This window comes from Carcharhinus amblyrhynchos, chromosome 3 (assembly GCF_965287045.1).
Source record: "Carcharhinus amblyrhynchos chromosome 3, sCarAmb.v2.hapA, whole genome shotgun sequence".
NCBI lineage: Eukaryota > Metazoa > Chordata > Chondrichthyes > Carcharhiniformes > Carcharhinidae > Carcharhinus > Carcharhinus amblyrhynchos.
The window spans coordinates 1,110,064-1,129,167 of NC_137326.1; the positions used below are offsets into that span (position 1 = coordinate 1,110,064).

The window sequence follows — 19,104 nt, forward strand, 5'->3', positions numbered from 1 at the left end:
CCTATTCCATTAACCCTACACTTAACCTGCCAATCCCCCGATTGGCACGGCCAATCAACCTAACCCGCACATCTTTGGAGCGTGGGAGGAAACTGGAGCACCCGGAAGAAACCCACACAGACATGTGGAGAACGTACAAACTCCACACAGAGTGACGCAAGCTGAGAATTGAGCCTGGGCCCCTGGCGTTGTGAGGCAGCAGCGCTAACCACTGTGCCACCGTGCTGCCCTATAAAATGTTTAATAAGCTTCAAAAGGCCAAATGGCCTACTGACGCTTCTAGTTTCTATTTTTTAAAAGTCCTGTAGCACTCAAAGTAAAACAGGACTCCACTAACCATGAACATTCCTATGGGTATCTTAGTACTTTCTCCAAATCTTTAGTATTGTGGCTGCAAATAATAGTGTCCCTGTAATAAATACCTCATGCAGAGATTATTTCACAATCCATTTATGCCAGCAACATTAAATTTCTGAAAACTCAGCAATTGAAAGGACCGGTTAATGTTTTGCCAAGAAGGGGTCCATCTGAAATATTAATCTGTGTTTCACAGCGCTGACAGACCCGGTTGTATGTTCAACATCCAGCTGGGTTTTTAAATAGAAAAATAGCTTAATTTTGATACAGTAGAACAAGTCAGAGGATAGGAAAAACAGTACAGATCTTTCCCTCAATTCACGTTATTAAGTATACATTTGAAGCAGCAGTAGTTGTCCTGTTACCTTTCTGCCCAGTTTGATGCAGGCCCAATGCTTTCAGATAGCGAATACTTGTGCTTTTATCCTTGGGATTTACAGGGCTTTTCTTTGTCTGACGAACCACTTTTGAGAATGCCAGTTTCATGTGTTGCTCTACACTCTTCAATAGGAAGTACCTGAGTGGAAAGGAAAACAATCACATGGCTGTAAACATTGAGCCCTCTGCCCCAAACAGGTGAGCTGTGCAAAAAACAGACCATTTAGCTTCGCAATCAGAAGCTTAAGTCAAGATTCACCAGCATCATGTCCACATGACATGTCTACAAAGCTCAAGATAACTTCAGCATTCTATCAAAAGAAGGAGAAAGACATAAGAACATAAGAAATAGGAGCAGGAGTAGGCCATCTGGCCCTTCGAGCCTGCCCCGCCATTCAATAAGATCATGGCTGATCTGTCGTGGCTCAGTTCCACTTTCCCGCCCTCTCCCCATAACCCTTAATCCCCTCTCATCAAAAACCCATCAACCCACTTCTTAAAAATATTTAGCGAGGCAGCCTCCACCACTTCAATGGGCAGAGAATTCCAGATATTCACCACCCTTTGAGTGAAGAAGTTCCTCCTCAACTCCGTTCTAAACCGCCCCCCCTTTATCTTGAGGCTGTGCCCCCTAGTCCTACTGTCTTTTTTGAGCGGGAAGAGTCTCTCCACCTCTATCCTATCCATCCCATTCATCATCTTATACGTCTCAATGAGATCTCCCCTCATTCTTCTAAACTCTAACGAGTACAAGCCTAGTTCAAGACATTGTCAATCTACTCAGTTTATGGTTGCCTTTTGTGCTATTTTCAGCGTGGTCAGCCAGCTCAGTCCATACCATCACTTATGGCCATTCTTGCAGTAAGTGCACCTGTAACTCATTGCTAACTTGTGTTCTCAACTTTTCAGGGCCTTATTACATTGGTGATTCAAGTAGTATTTCTCCAATTGGTGGATTATACAACCTCAACTTTGTACACTAGGATTTAGAAAACCCTTCAAAAAAAAAAATCAACACATTTTGGTGAAGTTGAATAAAAACACAGGTCAAAAGATAAATGTTCCACGCTTGCGCAAAACATCTGGAACGGTCAAACTACCAAACAGACTCAAAATATCAGAAAGAAAATGTTAAAACAGATTAACTTGAACTTCTATTTATAAGAGGAGCAAGGCTAAAGGTTTGGATTATCAATTGCATTTCTTACCACTCTATTCTTCAACTGGAATGGGAATATATAGACAATGGGGAGAAATCATTTTAAATCACCATCCAGTTTAACATTACAAAAATCATCAATACTAAGGGGAACCATTAAAAAAGCTTCATTTTTATCAAGAACAAATTTAATTAGGATTATTTCAGACACTTTCTGCAGTTAAGATATCAGGCAAAACACCATACTCCACTTCTGGTATTCTTTAAAAAAAGTTCAGTTGGAGATAGAACTAGCAAACAGGAAGTCTTCAGACACTGCATCTTACCTTCGAATAAAAACAGAAAGCTAAAAAGGCTCAACAGTTCATAATGCCCAAAAGAGAAAAACTGGGGAATGTTTCATATGGGTTCCTTGCATCTAGAATAAGCAAATATTCAAGCATTAAGAATTTCAGGTTCGAGTAACTTATAGGGAAACTCACTTGGTGTTGAAGAACATGAGAGTTGTAAGAAGGGTAGAAGGAGAGTGGGCACCGAGTTGTTTGCATTCCCACAGCATCTCCTCTGTGATGTGGCTGGGGATGATATAACCTATTAAGACAATAGAGTGCTACATTACTTTTAGACTTGACATAAACTACTTTGCAATCAGTGCTGTATCTTTAATAGGCAATAACTCAGCGAGGAGGTAAATACCAATGCCCCACCCCCAAATGTTAGATTAGCTTTTTACAGAGGGAATTTAGTCAAGTGGATGAACTAACCATTGCAAACCAGCGATCACGGAAATATGTGGTTAATAGGGTACCGCTGTGATGTTGAAATGAGATGCATTTTATTTGAAATAAAGCAATTCCAAAAAATTCAGGTAGATTCAGCATCAGCTAATCTCAAGATGTTCTGATGATTAATAAGCATGCAGGAAAGAGGCACACTAAGTTTCACCCTTAAACATTGGACGGGTCTTTTGGTGTCATTGGTTTAGCATAAGCACTGTTTTAAGAGTAACTACAACATGGATGTCACTTATAGCGCCCCCCCATACCCATCTCGTGTGCTACCTGTAGAAAGACACTAACTTAAACATTCACTTACCCAGAGAATTGATCTGAGGTTGCCAATCCTTCAACACCTCCTGTAACCTCTCAGTGAACTTTGTATAGTAGATATCTGAAAATATATCATCTACCCTGCCATTTTCAAATAGGTACTGAAAAATAAAAATCAAAATAAAAAACTTTCCACAAAACCAAAACAACTACAGCATTTAACGTCTGTACAATCGGGGGGGGGGGGGGGTGTGTGTGTGTGTGTGTGTGTGTGTGTGTGTGTGTGTGTGTGTGTGTGTGTGTGTGGAGGTTATTCATGTTGAAACCAGCCACGTGTAAAACCTGTGTTGTACTTCAGGAACATGGAGCAGTCTAAACCGATGGAGTGGAAGTAGCTCAAAGCATATTCTGCTGTCAGCCAGCTATTCTGAGATGGTTTTGTTCTTACACAAGGCTATTGCAAGTGATTTTGTAAAGAAATCAATACTGCTGACAACAATATATGAAGTTAAAAATTATGAAAAACTTCAAAAACTATAGCCGGATATGATGTTTCACACGAGGTATCCAAAACCAGAAGTCAAAATAATTAGTGACTAAAATCAAAAAAGAAACTCAAAGAAAACTCTTTGCGTAAAGCAGAGTGTGGTGGGTGCCTGAAAAGCACTGCCAGAGGCGGTAGTGGAAGCAGGCACATTAGCAACATTTAAGAAACATCTGGATGGGTACATGAATAGGGAGGAAGTTTGTTTAGTTTAGTTAGGGCATCATAATTGGCACAGGTTTGGGGTGCTGAAGGGCCTGTTCCTGTGCTGTACTTTTTTTGGCTCATTTGGACCATGAATATGGACACATATCAGTTACAAACATTCTCAACAGTCTTTTTCTGTGTTGTACATTGTACATACCAGAACTAGAGGGCACAGCCTCAAAATAAAGGGGGGGGGGGGGGCAGTTTAGGTCGGAGTTGAGGAGGAACTTCACTCAAAGGGTAGAGAGTCTGTGGAATTCTCTGCCCGTTGAAGTGATGGAGGCTACCTCGCCAAATATATTTAAGTCACAGGTAAATAGGTTTCTGATAGACAAGGGAATTAAGGGTTATGGGGAGAAAGCGGGAAAGTGGAACTGATCTATTTCAGATCAGCCATGATCTTACTGAATGGCAGAGCAGGCTCAAAGGGCTAGATGGCCCACTGCTGCTCCTATTTCTTATGTTCTTCCGTCTTTATTTTTTATATATTCATTCATTCACAGGCATCACTGGCTGGCCAGCATTTATTGCCCTTCCCTAGTTGCCCGAGGACAGTTGAGTGTCAAGCAGTTGCTGTGGTTCTGGAGCCGTGTGTTGGCCAGGCCAGGTAAGGACAGCAGATTTCCTTCCCTAATGGACATTAATGAACCAGATGGGTTTTTCTGAAAATTGATAATGGTTTAATGGTCATCAGCAGCTCCTTAATTCCAGATGTTTTAAAAATTGAATTTAAATTCCTCCATCTGCCACAGTAGTATTCAAACCCAGGTCCCCAGAACATTAATCTGGATTAATACTCCAGCAGTAATATCACTATGCCATCATCTCCCTACGTTTCAAGAGAATAGACTCCTCCCACCCTTAGATAGAAGGCAAAGGGGAAAAGACCATTTGCATTACCATTCAAGCTGCAGTAATCCAAGCACATCCCTGATGACAATGTAGTGTCTTGTGTTTGTCAAAAAACTGGATACATTAAAGTGGTTTTCAAAACCAAAATATCTGGATATACATAGATCTCTGTCGAGAGAGGCTGGTTTTAAGTCCTCAGTGCAATTCTTTACTGTACTGATTTCAGTATGTTAACCCAACCGTTTCTCTTCACAGATACTGGCTGGTCTGCTAAGCATATTTATCAATCTGCCAACAACTATTGGTTTCAAGCATTATCATTTTTCTTTATTTTACAAAGGGAATATTAGTTTATGTGAAAACTGCCACTGCAACTTGATCAAAGGGAATAGTATCCATATCATTTCACGCTCAAAACATACGCACACTGACTCTCCATTTTGGCAATCAATTCCGACTGTTGAATGTTTGAAAATGGAGAATTGATGTGGGTACAATCAGCAAGCTGTACCTTTTGTATGCAGAGACAGATATAGTACACCATGTCCGGGTTGTATGCCTCACCCTCCGAATTACGAGCTTCTTTTAGCATCAGACACAGTCCGTAATTTAGTTCTGCCACTGCTGATGATAGAAGGTCTTCTTGGAAGCGCAATGGCTGACGTCCTTAAAGGGGAAGAAAACATCATGAATACCCAGCGTATTTTGTTTGCTGCAATGGTCAATACGCAAGATTGGTGAAATTACATCACAGGCAACAGGAAATATTTAGCATGAAGCAAAGTAATAATGAATAATGCATTAATCAATTCTTTATTTGGATGCACAAATTTCACATAAGAACATAAGAAATAGGAGCCGGAGTAGGCCATCTAGCCCTTTGAGCCTGCCCCGCCATTCAATAAGATCATGGCTGATCTGAAGTGGATCAGTTCCACTTTCCTGCTTTCTCCCTATAACCCTTAATTCCCCTGTCTGTCAAAAACCTATCTACCCGTGACTTAAATATATTCAGCAAGGTAGCCTCTACCACATCAACGGGCAGAGAATTCCAGAGATTCACCACCCTTTGAGTGAAGAAGTTCCTCAACTCCGATCTAAACTGCATCTCCCCTTATCTTGAGGCTGTGCCCTCTAGTCCTGCTGTCCTTTCTGAGCAGGAAGAATCTCTCTACCTCTACCCTATCCATCCATTATCTTATACATCTCTATAAGATCCCCCCTCATCCTTCTACACTCCAACGAGTACAAACCCAGTGTATTTAGTCTCTCTTTATAGTCCAACCCCCTCAGCCTAGTGAACCTCCTCTGCACTCCCTCCAAGGCCAATACATCGTTCCGCAAGTGCAGCAACCAAAATTGCACACAGTACTCCAGCTGCGGCCTCACCAGTATCCTGTACAGTTGCAGCAAGACCTCCCTGCTTTTATATTCTATCCCCCTCGCTATAAAGGCCAGCATACATTCGCCTTCTTGATCACCTGCTGACCGGGTTTTTGCGACTTGTGCACAAGGACCCCCAGGTCCCTCTGCACCGTAGCATGCTGCAGCTTTTCGCCCTTTAAATAGTAATCCCCCCTCCTATTATTTCTGCCAAAGTGGATAGATAACCTCACACTTGCTAACATTATACTGCATCTGCCAGGTCCTCGCCCACTCGCTCAGCCTATCCAGATCCCTCTGCAGACTTTCCACACCCTCCGCGCAATTTACTTTTCCACTCATCTTCGTGTCATCAGCAAATTTCGTCACCCTACGCTCAGCCCCCTCCTCCAGATCATCTATATAAATGGTAAATAGCTGAGGCCCCAGCACCGATCCCTGCGGCACTCCACTAGTCACCAACCGCCAATCAGAATAGCACCAACACTCTGCTTCCTATTAGACAACCAATCCTCTATCCACGCTAACACCTTACCCCCAACTCCGTGCACCCTAACCTTCTGTAGCAACCTTTTATGAGGCACCTTATCAAACGCCTTCTGAAAATCTAAAAACACCACATCCACCGGTTTCCCTCTGTCTACTGCACTCGTCACATCCTCATAGAAATCCAATAAATTTGTCAAACGTGACTTCCCCTTAACGAATCCGTGCTGTGTCTGCTCTATCAAACCATTCCTTTCTAGGTGCCTCGCTATTTCTTCTTTGATGACGGATTCAAGCATTTTTCCAACTACAGACGTTAAACAAACGAACCTATAATTCCCTGCCTTTTGTCTGCTACCTTTTTTAAACAGCGGCGTAACATTAGCCGTTTTCCAACCTTCTGGCACTTCCCCGGAATCCAGTGAATTTTGGTAAATAATCACTAAGGCATCCACTATCACCTCTGCCATTTCCTTCAGAACCCTGGGATGCATTCCATCTGGTCCTGGGGACTTGTCTACCATCAGTCCCGTTAGTCTATCAAGCACTACCTCTCTAGAGACAGTAATCACACTTTGGCCCTCAACTCCTACCATCCTTCTATCTTTAATATCCGGCAAACTATTCGCGTCCTCCTCCGTGAAGACCAAGGCAAAAAACTTATTTAAGGCCTCAGCCATTTCCTCATCTGCCACTGCTAAATCCCCCCTCTCATCCTCTAAGGGTCCAACATTCACCCTAGCCAGCCTCCTCTTTATATTATTTGTAAAAACTCTTAGTGTCCTTTTTTATATTTAGTGCAAGTTTAGCTTCATAGTCTATCCTTCCTTTCTTTATCAACTTCTTAGTCAATCTTTGTTGATTTTTAAACCTTTCCCAATTTTCTAATCGCCCACTACTTTTAGCCACTCTGAACGCATCAGCTTTTAATTTAATACTCTCCTTTACTTCCTTAGATAACCACAGCTGGTTATCCCTTCTCCTACATTCCTTCTTTACCATCGGAAGGTATTTCTGCTGAGCACCGAAAAAGAATTCCTTAAAGATCCTCCACTATTCCTCAGCCGTCCTACCAACCAATCTGTGCCCCCAATCTACATTCGCCAATTCCTCTCTCATCCTATCGTACTCCCCTCTGTCCAAACAGAGGACACAGGTTCAGGACCCTACTTTTTCATCCTCCATCTGCATCAAAAACTCAACCATACAATGATCGCTTGTCCCAAGAGGATCCCTCACAATAAGATCCCCAATTCATAAGAACATAAGAAATAGGAGCAGGAGTAGGCCAACTAGCCCTTCGAGCCTGCCCCGCCATTCAATAAGATCATGGCTGATCTGTCGTGGCTCAGTCCAACATTCCCGCCCTCTCCCCATAACCCTTAATCCCCTCTCTCATCAAAAACCCATCAACCCGCGTCTTAAAAATATTTAGCGAGGCAGCCTCCACCACTTCAACGGGCAGAGAATTCCAGAGACTCACCACCCTTTGAGTGAAGAAGTTCCTCCTCAACTCTGTTCTAAACTGCCCCCCCCCGCCCCCCCACCTTTATCTTGAGGCTATGCCCCCTAGTCCTACTATCCTTTCTGAGTGGGAAGAGTCTCTCCACCTCTATCCTATCCATCCCATTCATCATCTTATACATCTCAATGAGATCTCCCCTCATTCTTCTAAACTCTAACGAGTACAAGCCTAATCTATTCAGCCTCTCCTCATAGCTCAACCCCCTCAACTCCAGCATCAGCCTAGTAAACCTCCACTGCACTCCCTCCAAGGCTAAAATATCCTTGTGTAAGTACGGCACCCAAAACTGCACACAGTACTCCAGCTGCAGCCTCACCAATGCCCTATACAGCCGCAGCAAGACCTCCCTACTTTTATATTCAATCCCCCTCGCGATGAAGGCCAGCATCCCATTCGCCTTCCTGACCACCTGCTGCACCTGCAAGCTGGGTTTTTGCGACTCGTGCACAAGGACCCCGAGGTCCCTCTGCACCGTCACCTGCTGCAGTTTTTTTCCACGTAAGTAATAATCCTTCCTACCAAAGTGGACCACCTCGCACTTGCCAACATTAAATTCCATTTGCCATTTCCTGGCCCATTCGCCCAGCCTATCTAGATCCTTCTGTAGACTCTCCCCACCCTCTGCACAATTTGCCTTTCCACCAATTTTGGTGTCATCAGCAAATTTCGACACCCTACACTCGGTTCCCTCCTCCAGATCATCTATATAAATGGTAAATAGCTGAGGCCCCAGCACCGACCCCTGGGGCACTCCACTAGTCACCATCCGCCAATCCGAATAGCACCCATTGACCCCCACTCTCTGCCTCCTATTTGACAACCAGTCCTCTATCCATGCTAACACCCTACCCCCAACTCCATGCCCCCTGACCTTCCTGCCTCGTTATGCAACATCAGATCGAAGATAGCTCGCTTGCTGGTTCCGTCACACACTTCAAGGAAACTATCCCGACAGCATTCCAAGAACTCTTCCTCAAGCCCACCATGTCCGACTTGGGTCAACCAATCAATATGTAGATTGAAATCCCCCATAATTATCGCCATTCCGTTTCTGCAGGCATCATTTATTTGCTTGTTTATAGCCCGCCCCACCTCTAAGTTATTATTTGGGGGCCTATAGACCACGCCCACCAGCATCTTCCTCCCCTTACTGTTCCTTATCTCCACCCACAATGATTCCACGTTTTGTGCTTTGGAGCCTATATTTTCCCTTACTACTGCCCTGATATTATCCTTAATCAACTGAGCTACCCCACCCCCTTTTTCCTCCCGTCTATCCTTCCTAAACACTTGTTACCCCTGGACATTCAGCTCCCAGTCCCTGTCACCCTGCAACCACGTTTCCATAATGGCCACCAGATCATATCCATTTCTGCTGATCTGCGCCACCAGCTCATTAAATGCTGCTCTTCTTTAAGGAGAAGTGGAGCTTACAGCATCTAATGAGGCCATATTTCAAATACTGGACAGTTTTAAGGAGAGCTATATTAGCATTGGAGGCAGTACAGCAGGTTTGTAGAATGATCTTGGGCATAAATGACCTGACATGAGGAAAGATTAAATCAGCTGGGTTTGTTTGGAAGATTTTTAAGGGTTAAACAGGGTATTTCCACTGATTGGAGAGTGTAGGACCAGAGGGCATAGTCACAGAATAAGGAAGTGCTCATTTGAGAAAGAATTTCTTCTCTCAAAAGGTGTTGTGAATCTTTGGAATTGTTTACCCCAGGAAGGCTGAGTCCTTGAACGTTTTTCAAAGCTGAGACTGACAAGATTTTTAAATTAGTTGGGGATAATGGTTACAGAGATAAGGCAAGAAAGTGGACTTAGTAATTGTGAGGTCTGCCATGATCTTATTAAATGGCAGAGCAGTCTCCAAGGGCAGAGTAGCCTATTCCTGTCCCCTTTTCTCAATCTTATGATCTAAAGAGAGAAAAAAAAAGTCAATGTTTTGGCAGTAAGGTCTTTCCCAAAGGTGGCTACAAAGAAATGGCCCAATGGGAGTTCACCTGTATACTAATCCTTCCTTCATCAGCCCTGTAGCATTAAATTTTTTTTCTTCTCTACTGATTCTAGTCAAGATAATAAATAAAAGTTGAAGAAACAAAAGTGAATGAGCAAGTGTGTTTATATACACTGAGCTCACAAGTGTTTTTATGCTCAACATTATTATAGAATCCTATAGTGCAGGAGGCCATTCAGCCCATCAAGTCTGCACCAACCACAATCCCACCCAGGCCCTACATCTTTACCCTGCTAATCCCCCTGACACTAGGGTCAATTTAGCATGGCCAATCAACCTAACCCACACATCTTTAGACTGTGGGAGAAAACTGGAGCACCTGGAGGAAATCCATGCAGACACAGTGAGAACATGCAGATCCCACCCAGTGACCCAAACCAGGAATCAAACTCAGGTCCCTGGCTCTGCGAGGCAGAATGCTAACCGTTGTGCTGCCAAGTGAACAGAAACTGCCATCAGCTTTGTAATTGAGTACCATGCCCAATGTAAGCTTGAAGAAAACTGTACGAGTTGTTTACTCAGATGAAATCATGGAAACTAAAGGTAGACATAATAGCCCTCAGAAAAAAAATTCTTGCCTGTATTAAGACAGAGATCATATTCTTGCACCGCAGAATCTAGAACTCGACTGAGTGGAAATATCCTCCTGTATCTACCTGATCAAATCCCCTCAGGATCTGATATGTTTCAATAAGTTCACCTCTCATTCTTTGAAATTCTAGTATAGGTCGAACCTTTCTCCATAAGACCAACCCCTCATCTAAGTAACGTGTCAAGTGAACCTTCTCTGAATTGCTTCAAATGCAACATTTGTTTTTTTTCCCCCAAACAGGCACCAAAACTGTACAGATTCCAGATGCGGTCTCACTAAGGTCCTGAACAGCTGCACTAAAACTTCCCAACTTTTATATTACATTCCCCTGGCAATAAATGCAAACACTACATTTTTACCTCCCTAACCACTTTGACTTGCATAACCTTTTCAGGTTCATGTACTAGGATACCCAGATTCCTCTGTACCACAGCATTGTGCAATTTCTCTCCATTTAAAAAATACGTTTTTCTATTCTTCCTGCCAAAGTGGACAAGTTCATATTACACCACCTCCCAATTTTTTACCTGCACATTTAACTTATCTATATTAATTTACAGACTTGCTACCTCCTATTGAGAACCTAATTGGTATCAGGAAATTTAGCTAACATACATTTGGTCATTTCATTCAAATCATTGATGCAGGTTATAAACATTGAGGCCTTGCAACAATCCTCGTGGCACTCCACTTGCTACATCTTGCTTCCTGTCAGCTAGCCAATCCTTTATTCATGCTAATATGTCACCGCTACATTATGTAACCTTATCTTGTGTACCTTTGGTGCAGCATCTTAGCAAATGCCTTCTAGATTCCCAAGTACACCACATTCACAGGTTCCCCTTTATCCGCATTGAACATAGAACACTACAGCACAAACAGGCCCTTCGGCCCACAAGTTGCACCGATCGCATCCATACCTACCAAGCCATAGAACTATCTGTAACTCCCAATCCCATTAATTCCCATGTACTCATCCAGAAGTCTTTTAAAAGACCCCAGTGAGTTCGCCTTTACCACCACTGACAGCAGCCAATTCCACTCACTCACCACCCTCAGTGAAAAACTTACCCCTGACATCTTCTCTGTACCTGCTCCCCAGCACCTTAAACTGGCGTCCTCTCGGAGTGACCATTTCAGCCCTGGGAAACAGCCTCCGAGAATCCACCCTATCTATTCCTCTCAACATTTTATAAACCTCTATCAGGTCACCTCTCAACCTTGGTCTCTCCAGGGAGAAGAGTCCCAGCTCCCTCAACCTAACTTCATAAGGCATGCCTCCCAGTCCAGGCAACATCCTTGTAAATCTCCTCTGTACCCTTTCAATAGCTTCTACGTCTTTCCTATAGTGAGGCAACCAGAACTGCGCACAGTACTCCAAATGAGGCCTGACAAGGGTCTTATAAAGTTGCAGCATTACCTCCCGACTCCTAAACTCAATCCCTCGATTAATGAAGGCCAGTACACCATACGCCTTCTTGACCACCTCTTCCACCTGTGAGGCCGATTTAAGAGTCCTGTGGACCCGGACCCCAAGATCCTTCTGCTCTTCAACACTTATACTAAGACTCCTGCCCTTGATAGTGTACTCGTTCATCCCGTTGGTTCTGCCAAAATGGACGACTACGCATTTATCTGCATTGAAGTCCATCTGCCACTTCTCCGCCCAGTCCTGCATCCTATTTATGTCCTGCTGCAACTTTTGACATCCTTCCAGACCATCCACAACACCACCGACCTTCGTGTCATCAGCGAACTTACTTACCCATCCCTCCACTTCCTCATCCAGGTCATTTATGAAAATGACAAACAGCAAGGGTCCTAGAACAGATCCCTAGGTCACTCCACTGGTGACTGACCTCCATTCAGAAAAAGACCCATCCACAACCACTCTCTGCCTTCTGCAGGCAAGCCAGTTCTGGATCCACAAGGCCAAAGGCCCTTGGATCCCATGCCCTCTCACCTTCTCAAGAAGTCTTGCATAGGGAGTGGGACAACTTGATCTTGGGACTGGACATACCTCGGCACAACATTGAGGGCTGAAGAGCCTGTACTGTGCTGTTATGTTCTATGTAATCTGCCAAACGTACTGCACAACTGCAACTCTGGTCCAAGTTTCCCCTCTTGAGATTTATACTTCCAGGAGTCCAAGGTCACACTTCTCCAGTCCAAAACTCTGCTGCGTTTAGCTGTACATCAATATTCTTCAGCTGTGATAATACTTACTACCAATTGGAGCTGGCCTTTTCTCAGAGTCCTTCTCAAACTCTGCATTCTTGGTCTCTGCCCAACTCTTCCAGACACCAAGGCCTTCCTCTGGTTTCAATGTGTTTGGCAAAAGCACTTCTGGAGGTGGTGGAGGTTGAGATTCCACTTCAGCCACCTGCACCGATTGGGTCTAATAACGAGAAAGGAAAATGCTTTCAGGAACGTTACAATGCCTTGATAAATTCAGGAAACATTTACTCACCATAATATTCATAAAACCAGCACAACACCAAGACTAATAATATAGTCGCTGTGCATTTCAAACTGTTTTATCTTGCAAGAATTAATTGCAAACCACTGATTAAAGCTTACTCTCTTTTGTAGCATTGCTCCATTACAATTTTGGGTTTTACATAGAACATAGGGCCAAATGGTCTAATTTTTTTTGAGCCTGCTCTTCCATTTAATATGATCATGGTTGATCCTATATCTCAATACCATACTCCCACACTCGCCCCATACCCTTGACACCTTCAGAGTCTAGAAACGCATCTATTGCCTTCAGTCCAAAGATGCATAAGGTTAGGTGGATTGGCCATGCTAAAATCACCCCTTAGTGTCCAAAGGTGTGCACGTTGGCAAACAGTATCAAGGAAAATCCCAAAGCATTTTTTAAACATACATGCAGGAGCAACAGGGGAGCTAGGAAAGGGATAGGTCCACTCAAGGACAAAGGAGGGAACTTATGAATTAGTTGGAGGAAGTGGGTGATGTCCTTAAATACTTTGCTTCAGTATTCACAGAGAAGGAAATAGCAGCTGGTGAATCTAGAGACGGATACGTAGATATTCTGGGGCATGTTGACATAAAAATGGCAGTAGTAGTGTTTTAAAAAGCATTAAGGTAGACAAGTCCCCAGGACCTGATGGGATCTATCCCACAATACTGAAGGACATAACGCAGGAAACTGCTGAGGCCTTATACAAAATCTTTGCATCCTGGTTCTGGGGAACAAAACTGGACAAATGTTCAACGGCAGTGGGGGAGCATTTTAGTGATAGCAACCACAACATGGTACGGTTTAAATGTGTTATGGGTAAGGAGAAAGATGTCCTGGAAAATACAACTTTGGATTGGGGGATGGCAGATTTTATTAAAAGACAGAATTTGGCCAAAGTTGACTGGTAACAGCTTTGTGCAGGTAAGTCTACTGTGGGGCAGGGGGCGGTGGGCTATGTAGAGTGCTCCTTCAGAGGGTGGGTGCAGACTCGATGGGCCAGAAATGGTCTTCTTCTGCATTGTAAGAATTCTATGGTTTTTAAAAAATATATTGGCCTCCACAGCCTTTTGTGATGGAGAATTCCAAAGGTTCATCACTCCAGGTGAATAAATCTTTCCTCATTTTAGTCCTAAATGGTATCCTGAGACAGTGATCTCTTGTTCTAGACGTCTCCCCCCCTCCCCCTCCAAACACCAACCAGAGGAAACAACATCCCTCATCCAGTGTGTCCAGCCCTGTCGGTATTTTATATATTGTAATTAGATACCTAGATTTTTCAATTAAAGAATCTTTTGCTTTCAAGCCTTTATGGAATAGACTTCATTGTCATAAAAATCCACCTGCTTCATTCATTAGGGCAGCAATATCTGAACTTTTCAGCACAAGGGCCAGATCGTATAAGAACATAAGAAATAGGAGCAGGAGTAGGCCATCTAGCCCTTCGAGCCTGCCCCGCCATTCAATAAGATCATGGCTGATCTGTCGTGGCTCAGTTCCACTTTCCCGCCCTCTCCCCATAACCCTTAATCCCCTCTCTTATCAAGAACCCATCAACCCGCTTCTTAAAAATATTTAGCGAGGCAGCCTCCACCACTTCAACGGGCAGAGAATTCCAGAGATTCACCACCCTTTGAGTGAAGAAGTTCCTCCTCAACTCTGTTCTAAACCGCCTCCCCCTTATCTTGAGGCTGTGCCCCCTAGTCCTACTGTCTTTTTTGAGCGGGAAGAGTCTCTCCACCTCTATCCTATCCATCCCATTCATCATCTTATACGTCTCAATGAGATCTCCCCTCATTCTTCTAAACTCTAACGAGTACAAGCCTAGTTTATTCAGCCTCTCCTCATAGCTCAATCCCCTCAACTCCGGTATATTTTACACATTTTTGTGAAGCAAAGAAAAAAAATTAGTTTTATAAATGAATGAATAAATTTTAAATGAATAAGTTTTAATTTGGATCTTTTTTGTAATCAGCATATGATTCAGAACAAAAAAGAGAAATATGACAATTACAAAGAAACAATGCCATGCTTACACTGAGAAATGATATATAAATGAGTAAAAATGTCAAACATTAGCAAATGCTCTGACAAAATAATCAATTATTTAACTGCAGATGAGAAAAGCAGGCTATTCATTTTTAAATTAATTTTATTTACTGAAATTCTACAAGATACTGCAGGTCAGATGTGGCCTGCGGGCTGTAGTTTGGACACCCCTGCATTAGGGGACGGCACAGCGGTTAGCACTGCTGCCTCTCAGCTCCAGGGACCCAGGTTCGACTTCCAGCTTGGGACACTGTCTGTATGAAGTTTGCACATTCTCCTGTGTCTGTGGGGGTTTCCTCCAGGTGGTCTGGTTTCCTCCCACATTCCAAAGATGAGCTGGTTAGGTGTATTTGCCATGAGGATTGGGAGAGGTTTAAATATCAACAAAGAATGACGAAGAAGTTGATAAAGAAAGGAAGGATAAACTATGAAGCTGGGCTAGCGCTAAATATAAAAAAGCATAGTAAGAGTTTTTATAAATATATAAAAAAGGAGAAGGCTGGCTAGGGTGAATGTCAGACCCTTAGAGGATGAGAGGGGGGATTTAGTGGTGGGGGATGAGGAAATGGCTGAGGCCTTGAATAACTTTTTTGCTTTTGTCTTCACGGAGGAGGACGCGAATAGTTTGCCGAGTGTTAACGATGGGAAGATGGTAGGAGTGGAGGGCCTGGGTGAGATCATTGTTACGAGAGAGGCAGTGCTCAACAGTCTAGAGGGACTGATGGTGGACAAGTCCCCAGGACCGGATGGAATGCATCCCAGGGTTCTGAAGGAAATGGCGGAGGTGATAGTAGATGCCTTGGTGATTATTTTCCAAACCTCGCTGGATTCCGGGGAAGTGCCGGAAGATTGGAAAACGGCTAATGTTACGCCGCTGTTTAAAAAGGGTAGTAGGCAAAAGGCAGGGAATTATAGGCAGGTTAGTTTAACGTCTGTTGTAGGAAAAATGCTGGAATCCGTAATCAAGGAGAAAATAGCGAGGCATCTTGAGAAGAATTGTTTGATAGAGGAGACGCAGCATGGTTTTGTTAAGGGGAAGTCGTGTCTGACGAATTTATTGGAATTCTATGAGGCTGTGTCTAGTGCATTGGATAGAGGGGAACCCGTGGATGTGGTGTTTCTCGATTTTCAGAAGGCGTTTGATAAGGTGCCGCACAAGAGGTTGTTACAAAAGGTTAGGGGGCATGGAGTTGGGGGTAGGGTGTTAGCGTGGATAGGGGATTGGCTGTCAAATAGGAGGCAAAGAGTGGGTGTCAATGGGTGCTTTTCGGATTGGCGATTGGTGACTAGTGGAGTGCCCCAGGGATAAGTGCTGGGGCCTCAGCTATTTACCATTTATATAGATGATCTGGAGGGGGGAACCGAGTGTAAGGTGTTGAAGTTTGCTGATGACACAAAGATTGGTGGAATGGCAAATTGCTTGGAGGGTGTGGAAAGTCTGCAGAGGGATCTAGATAGGCTGAGCGAGTGGGCGAGGACCTGGCAGATGGAATATAATGTTGGCAAGTGTGAGGTTATCCACTTTGGTAGGAATAATGGTAGGAAGGACTACTACAGGGCGAAAAGCTGCAGCATGCTATGGTGCAGAGGGACATGGGGGTCCTTGTGCATGAGTCGCAAAAACCCAGCCTGCAGGTGCAGCAGGTGGTCAGGAAGGCTAATGGGATGCTGGCCTTCATAGCAAGGGGGATTGATTATAAAAGTAGGGAGGTCTTGCTGCAACTGTACAGGGCACTGGTGAGGCTGCAGCTGGAGTACTGTGTGCAGTTTTGGTCGCCGCACTTGCGCAAGGATATTTTGGCCTTGGAGGGAGTGCAGAGGAGGTTCACTAGGTTGATACCAGAATTGAGGGGGTTGAGCTATGAGGAGAGGCTGAATAAGCTGGGCTTGTACTCGTTAGAGTTTAGAAGGATGAGGGGAGATCTCATTGAGATGTACAAGATGAAGAAAGGGATGGATAGAGTAGAGGTGGAGAGGTTCTTCCTGCTCAGAAAGGACAGAAGGACGAGAGGGCACAGCCTCAAGATGTGGCGGGGGGAAGAGAAGAGTTCAGAATGGAGTTGAGGAGGAACTTCTTCACTCAAAGGGTGGTGAATCTCTGGAATTCTCTGCCCGTTGAAGTGGTTGAGGCTTCCTTGCTAAATATATTTAAGATACGGGTAGATAGGTTTTTGGTAGGCAAGGGGATTAAGGGTTATGGGGAGAAAGCGGGAAACTGGAACTCAGCCACTTCAGATCAGCCATGATCTTATTGAATGGCAGGGCAGGCTCGAAGGGCTAGATGGCCTACTCCTGCTCCTATTTCTTATGTTATGTTCAATTCTCACTCAGTGTACCCAAACAGGCACTGGAATATGGCGACTAGGGGATTTTCACAATAACTTCATTGCAGTGTTAATGTAAGCCTACCTGTGACTAAAACCAACTTTACTTTTGCTTTAGGGAAAGAAATCTGTTATCTTTACTTGGTCTGGTCTACATGTGACTCTAGACTCACACCAATATTGTCAACTCAAATAGTTTAGCAAGCACACATACACTCAAGGAGACTGCTCACCACTGCCTTCTACAGAACAATTACAGGATGTCTACATTCCTCAAATCAAGAAACACCTCACTTCTACTGTTCTAAATAATTTCAGTTTTTTCCCCATTTCTCCACATAACTAGAGTAACTTTTTCCATTCTGGTATATTTCCCTTACTCCTTTCCACCTTTCTAAAGAACGGGGGTGTGGGTGTGTGTGGTGGTGGTTTGCCTAATCCAGTCCAGGTTTAAGCAGCGATTTCCAAAGGAAGCATCGTTTCCTTTCTTTTAATAAAGCCAAGGATCCCACTGTAGCAGCTTTCTTAAATTTGTCTGGTCCATTTCCTCCCGCTAACACTGCATCATTTGGGTTATACTGCACTTCATTCTTATCAGAAGCTTTGTAGTTCAGCCTTTAATATATTAAATCCACCTGCAGCAGTTTCACCATTTCACCAGTTTGTGTTCTTCTAAAGCCTGTTACTATACTCACTGTTTAGAAATGTTTTCAAGCTGTCAGCTGAAAACTAAAATTATGACCTGAATGTCCAGATTATTATCCAAAATGCAATGGCTGCAATATTGATCCCGAGGGACCTTCGATGTATCCTTCCTTTCAGTTTGGAGTAATAATTCATTGTTATTCTGCTTTCTCATATCCGTGCTGCCACTGCCCCTCAAATTACATGGGTTTTGACTCTGATAAACAACCACGTGATGGATTTGTTAGCAAACACTTTTGAAAGTTGATATACACAGCACCAACGATACAATGAACATCAATCCTCCATCATTGAACAAAATCAAACTCTCAGGCACTGACATTGGGGTGATCAAACTTATGCAAGGATATTTTGGCCTTGGAGGGACTGCAGAGGAGGTTTACTAGGCTGATACCGGAGTTGAGGGGGTTGAGCTATGAGGAGAGGCTGAATAAACTAGGCTTGTACTCGTTAGAGTTTAGAAGAATGAGGGGAGATCTCATTGAGACGTATAAGATGATGAATGGGATGGATAGGATAGAGGTGGAGAGACTCTTCCCGCTCAGAAAGGACAGTAGGACTAGGGGGGCACAGCCTCAAGATAAAGGGGGGGCGGTTTAGAACGGAGTTGAGGAAGAACTTCTTCACTCAAAGGGTGGTGAATCTCTGGAATTCTCTGCCCGTTGAAGTGGTGGAGGCTACCTCGCTAAATATTTTTAAGACGCGGGTTGATGGGTTTTTGATAAGAGAGGGGATTAAGGGTTATGGGGAGAGGGCGGGAATGTGGAACTGAGCCACGACAGATCAGCCATGATCTTACTGAATGGTGGGGCAGGCTCGAAGGGCCAGATGGCCTACTCCTGCTCCTATTTCTTATGTTCTCCAGTTGACAATTTTGTCCCTGAATAACCTCTCAAGGACAAGTAAATACTGGCCTTGTCAGCCCAAGTATGAACAAAGTTTCCCCACCAATGGTTAGGCTGATTGGCCTGTAGCTGCTGGATTGATCC

At 43.8% G+C, this 19,104-nt stretch overlaps 1 protein-coding gene across 2 annotated transcripts in view; it reads right to left on the reverse strand.

Moving 5' to 3' along the window:
• The window catches only part of qrich1 (glutamine-rich 1), a 68,911-nt gene that overhangs the window by 11,677 nt on the left and 38,130 nt on the right, over window positions 1–19,104 (reverse strand). For both annotated transcript variants that reach the window (XM_080218600.1, XM_080218601.1), the window contains exons 4-8: window positions 12,779–12,950; window positions 5,058–5,212; window positions 2,990–3,104; window positions 2,377–2,485; window positions 723–874 (exon numbers count right to left, since the gene is read on the reverse strand). In XM_080218600.1, the coding sequence (XP_080074726.1) occupies window positions 723–874; window positions 2,377–2,485; window positions 2,990–3,104; window positions 5,058–5,212; window positions 12,779–12,950 (703 nt within the window). The remainder of the gene's footprint in view (window positions 1–722; window positions 875–2,376; window positions 2,486–2,989; window positions 3,105–5,057; window positions 5,213–12,778; window positions 12,951–19,104) is intronic.